Below are 19667 nucleotides of genomic sequence, written 5' to 3'. Positions count from 1 at the left end.
GCAACGTTTCACTTTTGGGACATAAACTCGGACACAAGTTGGAAACAGTGCAAATTTTCTTCCAGCGCTCCACTGTCCAGGTTTCTTGGCTTCGGCATTACTAATGAGTGCTATTGTAATTCCAGCTCGCCCTCTAATCCCCTGCTTACGGAGCTGCCTCCGTGTTGTTTTGGCACTGACCACGTTCACGAATATGACATTCAGTTCTGCAATGACTTACTTTTCGTCACAATCCTTTTCAGTGACCGTCCATCACGCCTGCTCACCACACAGTTTCGTCCGTGTTGTGACTTAGCACATGATCGATTTCGGTTTCCTCTGTATGCCCTATACACTGAAGACCCAAAGAAACTGGCACACCTGCCTAATATCGTGTGGGGCCCCGCGAGCACGCTGAACTGTCGCAACACGAAGTGGCATGAGCTCGGCTAATGTCTGGAATAGTGCTGCAGGGCTGTCCATAAATCCGTAAGAGTACTAGGGGGTGGAGATATCTTCTGCATCCACCAGCTTGAACAGTCCCCTTCTGACATGCAGGATCCATGGATTCATGAGGTTGTCTCCATACCCGTACATGTCCCTCCGCTCGATACAATTTGAAACGAGACTCGTCCGACCAGGCAGCATGTTTCTAGTTATCAACAGTCCAATGTCGGTGTTGACGAGTCCAGGCGAGGCGTAAAGCTTTGTGTCGTGCAGTCTTCAAGAATACACGTGTGGGCCTTCGCGTCCGAAAGCCCATATCGATGATGTTTCGATGAATGGTTCGCACGCTGACAGTTGTTGATGGCCCAGCATTGAAATCTGCAGCAATTTGCGGGAAGGTTGCACTTGTGTCACATTGAACGATTTTCTTTATTCCCCGTTGGTCCCGTTCTTGCAAATCTTTTCCCGGCCGCAGCGATGTCGGAGATTCTATGTTTTATCGGATTTCCGATATTCACGGTACACTCGTGGAATGATCGTACAGGAAAATCCCTTCATCCCTACCTCGGAGATGTTGTGTCCCTGGACTCGTACGCCGACTATAACGACACGTTCGAACTCCCTTAAATCTTGCTAACCTGACATTGTAGCGGCAGTAACCGATCTAACAACTGCGCCAAACACTTGTTGTCTTGTATAGGCGTTGCCGACCGCAGGGTCGTATTCCGCCTGATTACATTTGAGATCGCGTGCCTATACGCTTTGTTTGGCACTTCAGTGTATATGTACGATATGGTGCCTCTTGAGACGTCAAATACTCGATGACGGAAGCATCCACCATACGAACACCAGCCATTTGCTCACGTTCCAGTTCACTTAGCTCTGACACAACGCCATCACAACTACACAGAACACTGTTTCGAACGCGACTGAGACTTGCAATGTAGTGAAGATGCACAGGTGCCGTTAGTGGTCACATGCGCTCGAGAGCGCAACCATTAGTATCGGCTAGGACCTGCATTTATGTTCGAGCATGCATTTCTCGCGTTGGCTCCATATTTTTGTCCAATTCCTGTATTTGTGGCTCAAAATGGTTCAAATGGCTCTGAGCACTATGGGACTTAACATCTATGGTCATCAGTCCCCTAGAACTTAGAACTATTTAAACCTAACTAACCTAAGGACATCACACAACACCCAGTCATCACGAGGCAGAGAAAATCCCTGACCCCGCCGCGAATCGAACCCGGGAACCCGGGCGTGGGAAGCGAGAACGCTACCGCACGACCGCGAGCTGCGGACTGTATTTGTGTTTTAAGGACATTTCAAGGTAAAGCCGTCGGCACACGGACCGTGCTGTCGAACGTTAACGTTGAGCGTGCCAACTTCGACGTGCTGCTGAACTCTCAGATACGATGCGACTTGTGCATACGGTACGTGGGCCCCAACGTGGTATACGCGATCGCAATGCACTCCAGCGGCAGTTGAGGGATGTTTCTAATTCGTAAATCACATTGTTTACTGAACGGGCGCGCGTAAAATTCCCACGTTACCTCTATTAAAACGCACATTTCCTCCATCGTCCATGAAAAGGAAAGTACCATGTCCAATCAATAAGGACACAGGCTTATAAAAGTTCCATTACAAACAGTGCGATACAAATTTTGAATACTTCTCCAGATAAGATAAACATTATTCCATCATTCCCACATTTTAGTAAAACCCGATGGTCAGTCTTGCTTGATCACTGTTCCTATCCAGTAACAGAATCTTTGCAGAATGTGAATTACAAAGCTTAAAAAAAAAAGAGAGAAGTTACATACTTATATTAAACTAATAATAAAGTATCAGAACCTAATAAAAACGCGAATGTTAGGAAAAGAAAAATTTGAAAGTGTCAAGACGCGAACCAACGTCCCAACAAACAACTCATTACTGATTAGTGACGCTACTCATTATGCTTCTTTTTATATATATATATATATATTGTTCGTTGCGTTTGGTCTGGGCGGACGTCACAAGATATCCGTTCAAGTTGATCGTTGATTCTTTGACTCAGTTTTTTTATTACAGAGAGCACACAGCCCTCTGACTGAACACGCTGAGCTACCGTGCCGGCTTACGCTAAACCAGCGATACACGCCTAACGTCTGATCATATTATGTTACGCCTTGCTGAAAACCTTAATCGTAGATATGTTACTAATTGAATTTTAATTATAAAAAATTGTACCAAGAACAAGGCGTTTTGGGTGGATCTTCAGTCTGTCGCTGCCTTCAAATACCCTACTCTCATAATACGCAAGTTACAATAATTCTTTTGCCACGAATATGATGTTTCTCATTATTTTATTGGAATGAGTCACACAGTTAACAACGGGTTTTCCAGTGATTTTCAATTTGCTGGTGCTCAGAAACGGCATATATACATATAGGCTTGAAATGAATGCCAATATGGCGCCTCACAACTCTGTACTGAAGGGGACGGCGTGCGTGTGACGTAGGTGGCGTTGTGCCATCTCATTGGTCAACTCTGTCAAACCTGTGGTTGTGTTTACTGTGTTTAGAGGGCGCTCTCGTCAGATCTGACGTTTGCTTCGTCACCGAGAGAGCGACAGTGGGGCGGTCGTCTGCAGCGGCTCTAGCCCTTGTTGCAGGCGGTGGCGGCGGCGGCGGCGGCGGCGGGGGCGGCAACGTGACGTACGAGATCCCGGCGGGCGTGGCCGACGACCGGTTCGCGGTGGACGCCCGCACGGGTGTGGTGCGGCTGCGCGCCGCGCTCGACCGCGAGCAGCGCGCCTCGTACACGCTGCCCGTGTACGCGTCGGCGGCGGCGCCGGGGGCGGCGGGGGCGGCGGCGGCGGCCGGCGGCGACGCGCACCACGCCGCGCTCTTCGACGTGGCCACGCTGCGCGTCTACGTCACCGACGTCAACGACCACGCGCCCGAGTTCTCGGCGGGCGCCTGCTACCCGCTCTCCGTGCCCGAGAACAGCGAGCTCGCCGCCATACACACCGTCGTCGCCTTCGACCGCGACGAGGGCCCCAACGCCCGCATCACCTACTCCATCACCGGTACGGCCTCACCTCCTTAGCAAACTACTGTCCCAAGTCCGGTCTCGAAACTTACACCTCAGTTGGAATTGCTCCGGGCAATGACAGGTGACGTGTCAAGCGGACTTCGACACCATAAATCGATTTGACACTGCAACAAATAAAACGTGTTGCTCGATTCGGCCTCGAGTGCAGCAAAATTCATTTGAAACTTCCGCGGTCACAGTCCGTGCTCAACGCGTAAAAGCAGTCGCTAACGTTTCGTCCCCATCACCAGGAGACATCTTCATAAATGAGATACTGGCAGAGGCATAGGCTCTTCGCCGGTGCAGAAAAGTATTCGCTCACGCTCTGCCTGCAGCTGGGGAAGAAACGTTAGTGAATACTGCACGACGGCCTCTGCCTCTGTCACGTCTCACCTCTGAGGATGCCCCTAGCAAACAAGAACGAAACGTTAGTGAATAGTTTTACGCATCAGCCACAGGCTCTCAGTCCATACCGTTTTACAATAGCAAACACTCGTTTTGAAAGGCTTCATTTTGAAACAAAATTTCTACTTCTTTTACTTGTACCCATATATGTTTCTGTTACTGTTACAGTATCGTCAGTGACACTCTTTCTTATTTTCTTATTTCTGTCGACTACGTAATGCCTCCAGTGAATCCATTCTTGTTTCACGTGGCACACAGAGACTGTGATATATACTGGCTGTAATGGGTATAGGTCTACATATTTCTATCGCTGACTGTGGCCAGTTAGTGAACAACGCAGAGTCAGTATTTGCTTGATTTACAGACTGTACCTCCGAGTATATATGGCAACAGCGAGTCACTAATGTTTATTTTCCCCCGGGCAGCAGGTCGGGTGTTGAAGTGTGGACACGTGGACGCACTTAGAGCTGCAGTTACGGCCATGCAGAAAATATCAGGTCGTAGATTCTGACGCAGAGAAAAAGCAACCAACATACTGATGTGTACGCGTAATAAGGTACCGCATATAAAAATATCTCCACTTACGCTAGTTTCACCCAACAGACATAATATATATGCGTCGACAGTTAGCGTTTCGGTTTCGGTTTTTCAGCTTCTTATGATTCCGTACCTCAATCGATGAAAGCAGAACCTTGGTAGTTCGTCCGCTTTTATGTCAGTCCGGCTGTTGAAAATACTTTCTCTTTCTGATACGTATTTCAGAGAAATATTCACTTGAGGTTTTTCACCATGATCTGACAAAGCACACGCACCTGAGGGAGGTAACGTTCTTATATTAACAGAAAAAAGTACGAATGCTAGTAAAAAATCTACCTATAGCTGTATACTAAGTATATACACTCCTGGAAATGGAAAAAAGAACACATTGACACCGGTGTGTCAGACCCACCATACTTGCTCCGGACACTGCGAGAGGGCTGTACAAGCAATGATCACACGCACGGCACAGCGGACACACCAGGAACCGCGGTGTTGGCCGTCGAATGGCGCTAGCTGCACAGCATTTGTGCACCGCCGCCGTCAGTGTCAGCCAGTTTGCCGTGGCATACGGAGCTCCATCGCAGTCTTTAACACTGGTAGCATGCCGCGACAGCGTGGACGTGAACCGTATGTGCAGTTGACGGACTTTGAGCGAGGGCGTATAGTGGGCATGCGGGAGGCCGGGTGGACGTACCGCCGAATTGCTCAACACGTGGGGCGTGAGGTCTCCACAGTACATCGATGTTGTCGCCAGTGGTCGGCGGAAGGTGCACGTGCCCGTCGACCTGGGACCGGACCGCAGCGACGCACGGATGCACGCCAAGACCGTAGGATCCTACGCAGTGCCGTAGGGGACCGCACCGCCACTTCCCAGCAAATTAGGGACACTGTTGCTCCTGGGGTATCAGCGAGGACCATTCGCAACCGTCTCCATGAAGCTGGGCTACGGTCCCGCACACCGTTAGGCCGTCTTCCGCTCACGCCCCAACATCGTGCAGCCCGCCTCCAGTGGTGTCGCGACAGGCGTGAATGGAGGGACGAATGGAGACGTGTCGTCTTCAGCGATGAGAGTCGCTTCTGCCTTGGTGCCAATGATGGTCGTATGCGTGTTTGGCGCCGTGCAGGTGAGCGCCACAATCAGGACTGCATACGACCGAGGCACACAGGGCCAACACCCGGCATCATGGTGTGGGGAGCGATCTCCTACACTGGCCGTACACCACTGGTGATCGTCGAGGGGACACTGAATAGTGCACGGTACATCCAAACCGTCATCGAACCCATCGTTCTACCATTCCTAGACCGGCAAGGGAACTTGCTGTTCCAACAGGACAATGCACGTCCGCATGTATCCCGTGCCACCCAACGTGCTGTAGAAGGTGTAAGTCAACTACCCTGGCCAGCAAGATCTCCGGATCTGTCCCCCATTGAGCATGTTTGGGACTGGATGAAGCGTCGTCTCACGCGGTCTGCACGTCCAGCACGAACGCTGGTCCAACTGAGGCGCCAGGTGGAAATGGCATGGCAAGCCGTTCCACAGGACTACATCCAGCATCTCTACGATCGTCTCCATGGGAGAATAGCAGCCTGCATTGCTGCGAAAGGTGGATATACACTGTACTAGTGCCGACATTGTGCATGCTCTGTTGCCTGTATCTATGTGCCTGTGGTTCTGTCAGTGTGATCATGTGATGTATCTGACCCCAGGAATGTGTCAATAAAGTTTCCCCTTCCTGGAACAATGAATTCACGGTGTTCTTATTTCAATTTCCAGGAGTGTATATGTTGCGAGAACCTGCTTTGTTGGTGGTTCATGCTGTAATCCTAAACATTTTAGTTTTCATTACACCAATAATGACGCGCTGGATGAAGAAAATCACTATCAAAGACTATGATTTTTTATTATTATTTGTGAGAAATTATGTATATGAGAAATTGTGTACACTGTAATGAAGAGAAGTGCAAAGTGTTTTTACAGTTAATTTTGTGTCGAATTGATTTTGAAGGAAAAGAAGGGGATAAGATGAAACAAAAAACCTAACAACGTGTGGGATATCTTAAGCCAAATTTTCTTGGATTTCACTACGCACACAGACAGTGAGAAGTATAGGCCCATATTTTCGAAATTACACTCTGTAAAGTGCCAACATTTCGGTTTCTTATTTATCTGTACGTATTTCAGAGCGAAAATTTCGTCTAGAAGGTTTACAAGTCCCGTATGACGCTTTTCGTCGGAGCTTGGTGAAACATTCGCACCACAGTTATGCGAAACTCTACTTCACTGTTGTTGTATGGTGAAATTGCTCTGTGCTGTTCCTACTCTATGTTATTAAACGAGTATCGTCACAACGGATGTCCTCTGACATCAGATTTTTTAAGAAAGTTACAGTTCAAACATTTAAAAAAAACACCCTCTGATAAGTGGAACGGCCTATTAAAATCCGATCCACGTGCTCTCATTTTCACTCACAGATTTATACGGATGCGTGAATTACTAAAAGCTGCTTGGCTGCTCACTACAAGCAAAGCCCTGGCCAGCAGCCTTGAAAAATACACTAAACTCTCGTACTTAACAGTTCCACTCAGCCACCGTACAGAATCTGCAGGCTGCAGGTAAATCAGCTTGCGGTCCATCGCAACGTCGGTTCTCTGTTTACCTCACTGCGTCACTCAGTTTCGTGCCGCGCCGTGACCTCCACTCAGAATGGCTAATGTGCCAACATCGAAGTGTTATTAAATTGGCACTAGTGTCTATTAAATCTCTGTCATTAACGTCGAGTGTGATTTAGGCTGTATCCCACCACATGTTGCTCGCTATTCATGTGTCTCTCTTTTTCTTACTTACCGATTTTCACGTCAGTTCATTGATGCTATTTGACTAATGGCGTGCATAAAGAGAGGGAAACCAAACTCTCATAACTTCTAATCAAAGCTAACGTAAACCTGAAATATGCTCATAGAAGCGACGGCGTTGTTCGGTAAGTAATGTCAGATAGAGAAAGAAAGAAGGAACGATCTCGCAAGTAAATCTGTTCGCGCTGTCATCGTTCTCTCGTTGGGATAAAAAATTTCCGTAATTAAACTAGTTTCGGACGCGAAACATTGCCAGATTCGTGGTCTTTTGAGGGTGTAGAGTATCTCATTTACTTTCAATGTATGTGACTTCTTGCTACCATAGTTAACAACTTCTGTACGTATTAAGTCTAAAATTAATGTTTCGTCGTTTGTACTCGAAACTCATTGCCCCGGACCATTTTCTGAGCCCTCAAATCCTTATACGTGGTAACCACGCCCAATATCTTCAGCTTTTTTAATTTATTTTGTCATATTATAAATGTGCAAAGACCTGTATATACTGCGTAGTGCACTTGCTTCATTATGATTTCGCAAGCACTTAATTTTAAAAAATGAGGGAAAATGTTTATAGAAGTGATTTTAATAGCCAATGAGTCATGTTTAGCAGGTTAAGGCCTATGTAGGACTGGTGACGCGAAACTTGGGCGTTAGTCTGATTTATTGTAATCAGCGAAGTATGGACTCTCAGTCTCTATCAGTAGAAAAAAAAAGTTTCAGTGTCTCTTTAGGTAAGTCTTCGTGCTGGTGTTTCGACGTTGCAAACGACGAACTGGAGAAAAAATTGAGTATTCATTCGAAACACGGTTGCGAAAGGATCATGACCTGTTTCAGACGTTAGAGGTTATCACATCTGGACTGGTTAGTTATAATATGAAACATGGCTTTCGCTGTCGTGAATAATCGCGTCAACATTAGAACGTTTAAAATTTTTTGTGTTGTGCTATTTTCAAACGATGCAAACGGCATTGTGAAACACGTTAAAAGTAGAGTATATAATTTAGCAAGTGGGGTAAGGGTAACTCTAGCTCTTGTTGGAAAGAGAATAGAATTCACTGAATTTGGAAAAAAAAAAGAATCTGTTTCTGATCCAGAACACTCGTGAAATATTAAAATGTGAGTGAAGTCGAAAATTTAACATTCTAATGACTGAAGACAAATAACACATAGGTTTGCAGGATCGTTTTTAGGAAATAAGTGCGTCGTCGTCATTACAACAATAATTCGGAAGCTTGCGTACTTAGCGTTCTTACACTCTATTACCTCCTAGTATATCAAGTTCTGGGGCAACTCTGTGCATTCGAAGAAAAGAAAGAAATATTTGCAGACCGAGCTGTGAACAAGTGGTCAGAAGGGCTGTGCGATGTCAGTCCCTGAAAATCATGCAGACCGTTGTTCAAGAGTCCGGGAGGTGTACTTCTGCACTCCGTGTACACAAACTCCCTCGTGGAATTTGTGATTACTGCGTAATAGAGAGTTCCAAATGAGGATAGGAAATACGTGCATCACCTACAGGTGATACAGCGGCCATTTGAAATTAACGCACAGATAAACCGCCACAGGGCGCGTGTTATGTTATTTATTACTAGTTCTACTCGTCAGCTGTGGTCATCTTTGCTTCTGCGGCAACACTTTAAAGGCTTAAAGCTGCACTTGGCAACGTCGTCAGCCTAAAATCTGTATTGTTTATTGCGAACGTTTCACTTCGACAAAAGGCCATAGTCCAAATACTTTTAGAAAAGATACGCTACCAGTTCAGTCCCCTTGAAAAGTCGTTCTTGCTGTTGCCTTGTCTGCACTTCATATACTCTTCATTTGTTCCATCGTCAGTTACTTTATTACTAAATACCAAACCTTGTCTATGCCTCGATCAGAACAATTAAGTCATTGACAACTGAATTTGTAAAGGGGCGAAATTGTCGTTCGAAGGTGACCGCGCACTTGAAGTGGCTGCTGTAGAAATATCTGCGCCGTCACTAACTGGCTGCGTTCACACGTATCCCTTTTCACATACATAGTTGAGTCCGCTCTACACGATGGTAGCAGTTTTGTTACTTCGCTGTACACTTTCGCTGCTAGCTTGGCACATTCTGTCACGTAAACTAAAAACGCCGCACAGAGAAACAACGTCAATAAATTGGAACAATTGGGTTAGCTTTTTATCCGTCCTAAGTAGCACGTGATATAAGAGAGCGATGTAACGACGACGGAAGGGACAGAAGGCGCAGCGAAGTTCGTTCTCCGATTGTTTGTTGCTAAGCCAAGCGCCCTGTGAACTAGCTGTCTGCCACTTTGTTACTCCGATGCAGGTACACAAACTACACTGGTGTACGAAACATAAGGACGCACGTAACTTCCGCATGATGTGTCCCTGTCAACTAATACACCTCGATAAAATTTCAACGACACGTAGGAAGAACTGCTACAGCATAGCACAATGATAACTTAAAGAAATGTGCAATGAGACGAACAAAATGCCATTTGATTCAAAGACAATAATTACTGTGAAGTGACCGTGATTTATGACGGTCCCCTGTACGTTAGAAAAGGTGGGTCGTTATTCTTAATAGGGTGTGTGATGACCACGGAGAGTAACGCACGTCCTGCAACGTGCTCCCGTGTGAGCCATAGTGTTGGTGAGGCGTTCTTGTAGCAGAGCGTTCCCATTCCTGCACCGGCGTGGCTGACGACTGCTAGGTAGTCGCTGGTGCATTGGGGTGAGCTGCAGTAGGTGTCCCCAACGCATCCATCGCGCGCTCGATGCGGGGGCAACGGGCGAACCGTTCGCCGAATATCCTCTCGTTCCAGGAGCTTCCCCACCTGTGCTGTTCGATGGTTTCACACGATGTCACCCATAAAAATGAAGCGAGGGCCGAGTGCACCACTGAAAAGACACACGTGGGGAAAGGTTACAGTGTCACAATGTCATTGAGAAGTGAGTGTGCCGTATTTAAAGATTTGCAGGTCAGTACGCTCATGGAACATTGTCTCCCAATGCCCTAACATCTGGGGCATCAAAATGATCACGTTCCAGAATGTTCCTGGATCTGTTACGTGTTCCCACTTCTCGCCGTATGAAGGTACGTCCAGTGATCTCGAAGACAGTCGTTTTGGTGGTCCATGTGTAATGACGTGGAGAGGCATACTATTGCATAGTCGTGCTGACGCCCAAAACTTTGAACGCTTTACTCTCACCAGTCAGCTTCATTGTGTCACTGCACTCCTTCCCATGTTTGCCTTTTCAGGGGAGCATGCGCCCCTGACTTCAGTTTTATGAATGACACTGCACGACGTCATCGAGTAGCGCCGGTGTAGCAACTCGCGGAACGACGACGACGATGATGATGGCGATGTTTGGTTTGTGGGGCGCTCAACTGCGCGGTTATCAGCGCCCGTACAAATTCCCAACCTTTGCTCAGTCCAAACTCGCCACATTCACGAATGATGGTGAAATGATGAGGACAACACACAGTCATCTCGAAGCAGGTGAAAATCCCTGACCCCGCAGGGAATCGAACCCGGGTCCCGGAAGGAGGGGATATTCGGTGAATTTACTGCCCTGCTGACTCGAATCGCATCGAGCACGTGTGGGATGGTGATGGGGGAGGTATTTCAGCACGTCTTCAAGTACCAGCGACCAGGCAGCGCTGGTGAAGGAACGAAACGCCCTGCCAGAAGAACTTGGCAGAGCATGCCGTCCACGACGATCACGTGCCATATTAAGAACCACGTCCTGACTTTTCTAATGAATAGGGGACCACCATAAACCACGGTGACTTCAGTGTAATTATTGCCTCTCAATAAAGACGTTATTTCCGTTCGCGTCGTTGGGCATTCCAAGTTGCATCGAGCTACGTTCCTGGGGAGTGACACATCGCTTTGCCCACCGGGGCCTTACTTCTCTGACGCTGCAATGTGTGTGGTGTGGTGTGTGTGCGCAGGCGGCAACGCGGGCAACCGCTTCAGCGTGGACTCTCAGACGGGGCAGCTGGTGGCGCGACCCCTGGACCGCGAGGCGCAGGCGCGCTACTGGCTGACGCTGGCGGCGCACGACGGCGGCCGGCCGGCGCTGTCGGCCGCCTGCAACATCTCCGTGTCCGTCGAGGACCTCAACGACAACGACCCGCGCTTCTCGCAGCCGCGCTACGACGCCGCGCTGGCCGAGGACGCGCCGCCCGGCACCGCAGTGCTCACCGTGGCCGCCGCCGACGCGGACCTGGGCGCCAACGGCCGCGTCTCCTACTCGCTCGCCAACGAGAGCCACTGGCTCTTCCGCATCGACAACCGCACCGGCGTCATCACCACCGCAGGGTGCGTACACAAACAAAGCCCGCGCTCTGCACGCGTGTCTCATCGTGACGCGTCGGAGCGTGCGCACCCCACCTGCAGAGGGTGCCGCCCTTGTGTAAAAGGCTGCTGTGCAGCTCGGAATCCTGATCTGGTGCACAGATTACTCTCACCACTCCCTGTCGAGTCTTCTCTGGATGCCTCTCTCTCTCTCCTCTTCCAGGTGATTCGCTCTCCAGTGGGCGCCTACATTGAAATTTCCACCCTAAGACGATTTTTCTCTTTTAAAAATAAAACTAGCGCAGCCATATATGATTTCAACAAGAAACCGGCGGTTTCGGCCTCCACCAGCCATCTTCAGATCGTTAGAACTATGCATAAATTCGATCCCTGACATTGCCCATCTGGTTTCCCCTGTGTGAGAGTGAACTGCTGCATCTGTCTTCTGATCTGAAGATGGCTGGTGTGATGGCTGAGAACGCTCATTTCTTTTGAAATTAAGAGCGATTGCGCTACAAAATTAACTTTTTAAAAACCATCCCAACAGAATGGGCATATGATTAGTGAAACTGAACAGTTCAATTTTCTAGGTGTTCAGATAGATAGTAAGCTGTCGTCGAAAGCCCACGTTCAGGATCTTGTTCAAAGAGTTAATACCGCCATTTTTACTATTCTAACGGTATCAAAATAGAGTGATACTTCGACACGAAAATTAGTCTACTTTCCTTATTTTCATTCGCTTATATCGTATGGTATTATATTTTGGCGTAACTCTTCCCATTCTACAACGATATTTTTGGCCCAGAAACGGGCGGTTCTGGCAATAAGTGATGTGAGTTCACGAGTCTGGGTATTTTGACATTGGCCTCTCAATATGTATATTCCTTATTCTCGTTTCTTGTTACCAATATTAGTTTATTCCCAAGAATAAGCAGCTTTCACTCGGTTAATACTCGGCAGAAATCAAATCTGCATTCGCATCAGACTTCCTTAGCTCTTGTGCAGAAAGGTGTGCAGTATACTGCTGCATCCATTTTCAATAAGCTACCACTCGAATTCAAAAATCTTAGCAGCAATCCACGCGCTTTCAAAGCGAAACTGAAGAGTTTCCTCATGGGTCACTGCTTCTATTCTGTCGAGGAATTCCTTGAAAAATTAAGCTGATTCTTACTGTATTGCTGATAGCGTTTACTTAAACTTATGGACTGACTTTTTCCAGGTTGATGAACATTTATTTTTATCTGTTATTATTTTTATGTTGTAATTTCATGTACTGACACGTTCCATGACCTTGGAGATTCGCTCCTCAATTTGGTCCTACGGAACCTGACGTGTAAATAAATAAATAAAAAAAAGCACTAGCGTCTCCAGTACTACTGAGATGTCGTTTGTAACAGGAAGCTGGAAGTGGAGGGGAGGAACGATTGATTGACCGTTATGGGACCTTTACTTTTCATTTGCGTTTATTTAAAAAAAAGGACGCTCTAAAAATTAATAAAATTCAACACGCAATAGCGTCTGAAATTGTTCATTAACAAAAGTCATCCATTATTTTAGAAAAATATAACAGTAAACACATCTCTGTTAAACAATAGACTTGCAGCTCTCGGGATCCTCAACATACGCAAATGTTGAATAAGAAAATATTTTAGCTATGTAGTATAATCTGGTATTTCATGGAAGATCGCCAGCTGGCAATAAGAATATTTAGGCAAGGTCCTCCCTGAAATGACTTGGCGCCTTCTGTATAATCAAACGTAATAACAGTACAAAACGTGACAGGGGAACAGCTCCCCTCTGCTACAGTCACCCAGTCTGTATGTCCGTTCAGTGATACCATTAACAGCATTACATAAAATACACAGTAGCATACAATTACGGTACATTAATATCATTAGTACCGAACAAAAAGAAACCTTTCAAATAGGCATATATAAAAAGCACTATACTATAGCTATTAATGAAATAAAGCAACGTGTCTTCATTCTATCAGCGTGTTACTGCGGAGTCAAATACTTGCATACGACGTCAGTTTTTGCTCTTGGTTCTTGCTTCTCCCGCCAATACTAACACTCTCATAAACACCTCCTTTACTGCTTGTGGAACAACACACTGCAATAAAATGCCACCTGTAACAAACTTGAGTTAATAACGTGCAGCGGCAACGTTGGAATGTAATCCGCTCCACAGTAATCCACAAGGCCACTTCGTCGGAAGCACGAGAAGCACTATAAGTGGTTTATTATGACACCGCGAACAATGCCAGTCTCCGATATCGGAAACACTTAGCATCTTCCGCGGGACTGCCTATTTCCTTGGACATAATCACAGCTTGGGCACATAATCCACAATGCATGTTGCAACCCAGTTTGCACGCCTCACGCTCCAGATTCAGCCGCGTCCTCGGCGTCCGACACGAACCCGATGCCCTTCGGAGGTGAAGTCGCGAGCCGCAAGCGGCCCCAGAGCTGGCACGACGCATGTTGTGTCCAACTCAATTTTTACTTTGTATTTCTTGCATTCTTATGTGTCTAAGGCAGGTTGTACGGTGCACTCAGTACCCTGAATATACTCGACATAACAGCGTTTCTTTTTTATTCTTAGCTCTAATACAACACCAGTAAAGCTTTCAGATTATACTTTACGACTTAACGTTAAGCATAGAGGTTAAATCCACCGACGAAGAAACGGTAAATCATGTAGGTTATACCTTAGGACTTAAGAATAAGTATACACGTTAAACCCAAACTCCAATGACAAAGTTTCGGCAGTTGTTCGGAGATATTCTCTGTGTATTTTGGTATAAAGCACCTGTGTTCACCAACGACTTATCAAAAAGTAATAATGGAATTACGATTTATTTCGTTTCTTATCTCAGTTTCATTGTTTCCGCGAAAATTCCTTCGCAGCAGTGACTGATACTGTATCGTGTCATCTCCAAAACGTACAACACAAAACATAGAGTAATGCAGAAGTACTGTTGTCGATAGCAATTACCTCAGTGAATCGAACAAGTTCCGTCCAAAACAAGATACACACTGTATGCCGTCGAAATTTGCACTGTTGTCCAGATATTTTCAGTATTATACAGAGATGGTACCAAATTAAACTAAATTCAGATACTCTGTAACGATCCGCCAAAACTCAAAAAATATTACTGAACAACCTCTGAAACTTTTTCGGTGCCATTCGAGTTCAATCTGTATATAAAAAATACCGAATTAATTAGGAAGAATATCACACGAAAGTAGCTAATAAAACATAAAGCGAATGGTTTAAGTTGTTTCTAACGTATTCATCTTGGTGGATTTCTTGGACACCATTCGGTTTGCGGCAACCACGGTGCATCATCGACTGTTGTCGGGACCTATACTTGTTCTGCAAATAATGTACGCTTACAGCCTCCTCGTGTTCACTCTTTGTATTCTATAATACGATTAACCCTCCAGTTACTGTGTGGCTCGGTGAGTCTCTGATCAGCACGACCCCTTACGAGTTTAATTCCTAGCCTGTGGCAACAATGAGCTTCAGTGTAGACGCTTGACCTCGCGCTATACGAGGCCCCGTCATTCGTGTATTCCCTGTGTGGCCATTAGTACCCGACTTAGTTACTTGCTGCGCTCAGCCGCCTCCGTAACCAAAGGTACTTCCCCAAACCAGTTTTTCTTTACCATCACATTGTATCGTCGTTACATTACATGTTTATCAATATGTATTCAACTCGTAAACAGGAACGAGTCACGGAAGCTTACGGTAATATTCGCTCATGTTCAGAAAAAAAACAGAAAATCTTCAATGACGAGAGATAGGACCTTCATATTCCTAGGACATGTACATTAATTTGTTCTGCAAAAATTATTAGCATTTCAGTCACCTCGGTTCAGCATATGACCCTTACCTAGTAAGCACAGGGTCCACATGGTCCCTAATAACTTGTTACATGTGTGATGGCATCGACTCATATAACACATGTGGTATAGCCGGGCCAGGGCGAAAATCTGACATCCTGTGACACTAAGAAGCCACGTGTTTGTGCAGCAACATTGTGTTGCTGAGAAATGGCGTCTGGGGTGATGTACAGAAAGGGTATAGCTATGGGTCAGAGTGCGCTGGACACGCGCCAACTGTGATTTGCGGTTGTACCCATTAGCACCCCACGCCATGAGGCCGTGCGTCGGCGCTGTATGTCTTGTGCGAATACAGTCACTGTACGCAACTCCACCTGTCTGCGGCGAACCAAAATGCAGCCATCATTTTCAAACAAGCAGAACATGGTTTCGTTCGAAACCACTAACTGATGCCATTTCTGTCCTGAGTGACGTCGTTCCATACACCACTGCCGTCTAGCACGCTTCTGCACATTTGTCAAAGGTATGCGGAGAAGTGGACGATGTGCACGTAACCCATGCCGTAATAAACGATGACGGACTGTCACCCCTGACGGTGTACGGCGTCGGTGTATTACACTGTTCCACTGTTGTGCCAGAGTGGAAGAGGACCCACATCTGTCCTGCAATGCCATTCGGGTGAGGTGTCGATTTTTCGTGGGGTGGTCTGGGTGGTGTGACCTGACCCATCTCGTCATGTTCTACGGCCTTCCGTGAACCATTCTGCACACACCCGTTGCACTGCCGAAACACTTCATCCCACACGGCAACCAATTTCCCGGATGGTTACATCACACTCTCTCATGTCAATTATGCGTTCTCTTTGAAATTCATTGATTTGACGGTGCGGTTTGCGCGTACGTCTGCGAGGCATCCTTCATATTTGCTCGAGTCACACTGATCCGTTACCTTCGGTTTCATAGTGACAACAAGGCCCGCAGGTACGTCTTACCGGTAGGTGGTGTTGGCTGTGATATTGATGCTGATCTCGCAGCCGCGGGCCGACATGGTTCAAATGCTAATCATTTCTGGGGAACATACTAAGGTACGTGTCCTGTAAATATGATCGTCTTATTTCTAGTCGTTCATAGTATTCTGTTCTATCGGAACGTAAGGGTCTACTCTCGGAATAACAGTTATGTACGAACTTTATGTACTTCTCTATAGTAAGTAGACACGTAAAAAATTTTCCACTTCATAGCAAATGAAAAAAATAATTCATGCGTGTCATGTGTATTAAACGTAATTTTTTACGTGTTACATAATGAAAAATGGTATAGATATAACTTATTGCAACAGTTTTTAAACTTACATTGTTGGGCGAATCCGGCGCAGTTTCAGAGATGCTTTTTCGATACACGTAAGTGATCATTAGGTATATTAGAGATCACTGCAAAGAAAAAACTCGTTTCGTGAGTATAGTGACATTGTTGGTCCACATCAGAGTGAAAATATCTGTATTTTAAACCAGTGCTTCAGACCCTTATGAAATCATTGTAAATCGCTGAGATCCGAGGCCAACATTCGGCATTTCGCCTCTTTTTGCCGCGGCTCTTCTGACTGCGAGTAGCAGATCAGCCGATTGAAGCAATACGAATGTTAATTCAAGGCGCTAACAGAATGGCAGAGGTGGAGAATATATCGAGCCACACCTTCGGCTGCATTGCTTTTGGGTGCACTCTGCTGATCTGTAGAGATTCACAGACATTCCTACGACCTACGGTAAGAAGCCTTGTTGCAGTCCGCTCTGTTCATTATATCATTCTATTATGTACTTAGCGTTGTAGCTTTTGTTAACCAATGAACCAGCGACGAAACAACAAATTGTGATTTCTGACTTGCCATGGTATTATTGTGAAAATCAGTCTTGTAACTGAAGTATAAACACTGAAAACACAGTGCATACAAGATCCCGTGTGAATGGTGCAGACAGATTTTTCCCTTTTTTTCCAATTTCCTTAGTGATGATTTCATCATTTTCGAAACAGTGAATTTTTGGGTGTGTTCTGAGCTATGAGAACGGCGTATGTGTCAATTCTGATACCATCATTATATACGTCGCTTAGGGGTAGGAAGAATAAGATAACAGAAACTCCACCAAGCAGTATAAAGTCGCTTCCGGAGTGGGCACAAAAAATGTATTTTTAAAAAGCCCATTTAGTAGTTGCAGGTAAATAACGCAAAACGTGATTTTTAGTCGGTCACTTTGTCATTCACACATTTCGTCTTGGAGCAGTTAAGTGAAAGAAGCCGTTCATTTATGGGCAATGGATAATGAACTGCGAACAACTGAGGAAATGGAAAAATGTTGGTGTCCCTAATGCTGGAATAAATATTTGTACTTTCTCATGTGTTTCGTATTAATACCAGACGACAGTACTTTTGGTGTTGGCATACCTCGCGAGTTTTAAAACTCGTGTCAAAGCAAATAATGTTAAAACAATTGAAGAAAAATGCAGTCAACTGTTATGAGAACTGATTTGTCTGAAAGCAAGAAATAAAATAAATAAGAGAAGCATCTGACGCGCCGTTGAATGATGCTCGGTAAATGTACAGCCTGTAGACTGCACTGTGTACATAATCCACCAGACATTTATCCTCTGGTACTCTTTAAAATACTGAGATTCTAAGTTAAACATTAAACTTTAAATTCTCAATCGGATTTACGTTTACGGTAGGCGATTTGGAGCATCATTCAAAGGCACCTCAAATCTTCCTCTAATCTGTTTTCTTTCTTACTTTTAAAAAAATCGTTTCATAAAACATTTGATGTTTTTGTTCAATTTTTTTATTTCTAAATTTTTATTGACGCTTAAATACCACACCAATTTAACTTTTTTATGCGCAAAATAACTAGGCCTTTAAGATATGAACGTTTTGACACTCATTTCACATGGCTAACAGCAAGTATTCGTGAAAGATTTCCCTTTTCTCTCGAGTCAGAAATTAAGCTTTTGTTAATTACTTTACTTTTAAGCAATTAAATTTTTTAATGCAAAACTAGACTTTATGCCGGTAATTTTGTCCATTTCGCACTCTTCGTTCGCTTCTCTCGATCATTTGACCAGAAAAGAAGACTAAGAGAGAGGTAGTGGTGGACGCGTAGCGAGAGGTACCTCGAGAATCCAAATACAGTGTTACAGCTAAAGGGGAGTGCAGGTGAATGGAGAGAGACAGTAATCGCGTCAGTTTGATAGGCAGCGGTCGAACTGCGGCCTTTAATGACGATTACCGTAATTTACGACACGTTGAAACCGCTTATTGAAAATAATTCACCGGCTGCATTTCATTTGCCCGCCGGACAGAGTCGCCCCTAAGGTTGCGTACGACTCGGGCGTCCACTAAATCCGGTCCCGCTCGTCGGCCATTCATCTTGTCGAGATCTCCGGAGGCAGCCGCCGCCCTCGCCCCTCGCAGCCACCTGGCCGCAGATGACGTACCGCGCATCCCAGCCGCTCGCTGGACAATGCGCGTGGCTCCAGGCCCGCCTCGCAAGTCGGGGGCTCCAGGACCGGCGGCGCGCCACACTCGTATGCAGATCGCGCCACTCGCCCTGATTTACAGTCGCCTCTCGGTCGCTCCCTGTACCTCCCTCCCCATCCCCCCAAAGTCCCTGGTAATTTCCTTTGGCTTGGGTATTGGGCTGCAGGGCTGCCTGGACGGAACGATTATCCCCCGGTTAAGGAGATTGGTCATCCCCACTTTGGACCAGAGCTCGGTTGCACCGGTACAATTCTGTCTCAGGAAACCTCGGTGTCGGAGTCTCTGCTTTGTTATTCACAATTCTGTAGATCGCATTTGGGGGCATGTTGGCAGTCAACGAAAATAAAGTCAGCTGAGCACAACATGGTCACTTACAATTGGTTTTGAGCGACCACGATGGGCGCTAAATGGTCATGTGAGGCGTTGTTTTGGTAACAAGATGGGCTACTAGTGCTGAAGGTGACTCGTAAAGTGTCGAAATCGGTGAACTGCAAAAATTCCACCACATGCCATTAAGACATATGTTAATAAAAATGTACACTCTAAGACAAAAAAACGACTCACCACGAAGGAAATATCTGAATGGGACCTCAATATGTAGACGTGATGTGCATGTCTAGGCAGACATATGATTAAAATTTCAGAAAAAGTGGATGATTTAATCAAGGGAAAGAGCCTTTCACAAACTGAGCAACGCAATAACGCGTT

At 46.0% G+C, this 19667-nt stretch overlaps 1 protein-coding gene across 1 annotated transcript in view; it reads left to right on the top strand.

The window, feature by feature from the left end:
- LOC126417021 (protein dachsous) overlaps positions 1 to 19667 on the top strand; it is a 423732-nt gene that overhangs the window by 317172 nt on the left and 86893 nt on the right. The window contains exons 15-16 of the mRNA XM_050084910.1: positions 3111 to 3499; positions 11244 to 11613. Of these exons, the coding sequence (XP_049940867.1) occupies positions 3111 to 3499; positions 11244 to 11613 (759 nt within the window). The remainder of the gene's footprint in view (positions 1 to 3110; positions 3500 to 11243; positions 11614 to 19667) is intronic.

The sequence above is a fragment of the Schistocerca serialis genome, chromosome 8, assembly GCF_023864345.2.
Source record: "Schistocerca serialis cubense isolate TAMUIC-IGC-003099 chromosome 8, iqSchSeri2.2, whole genome shotgun sequence".
NCBI classification, from domain to species: domain Eukaryota; kingdom Metazoa; phylum Arthropoda; class Insecta; order Orthoptera; family Acrididae; genus Schistocerca; species Schistocerca serialis.
The sequence above is the reverse complement of the archived record's forward strand: the minus strand, read 5'-3'. Positions and strand labels throughout refer to the sequence as shown.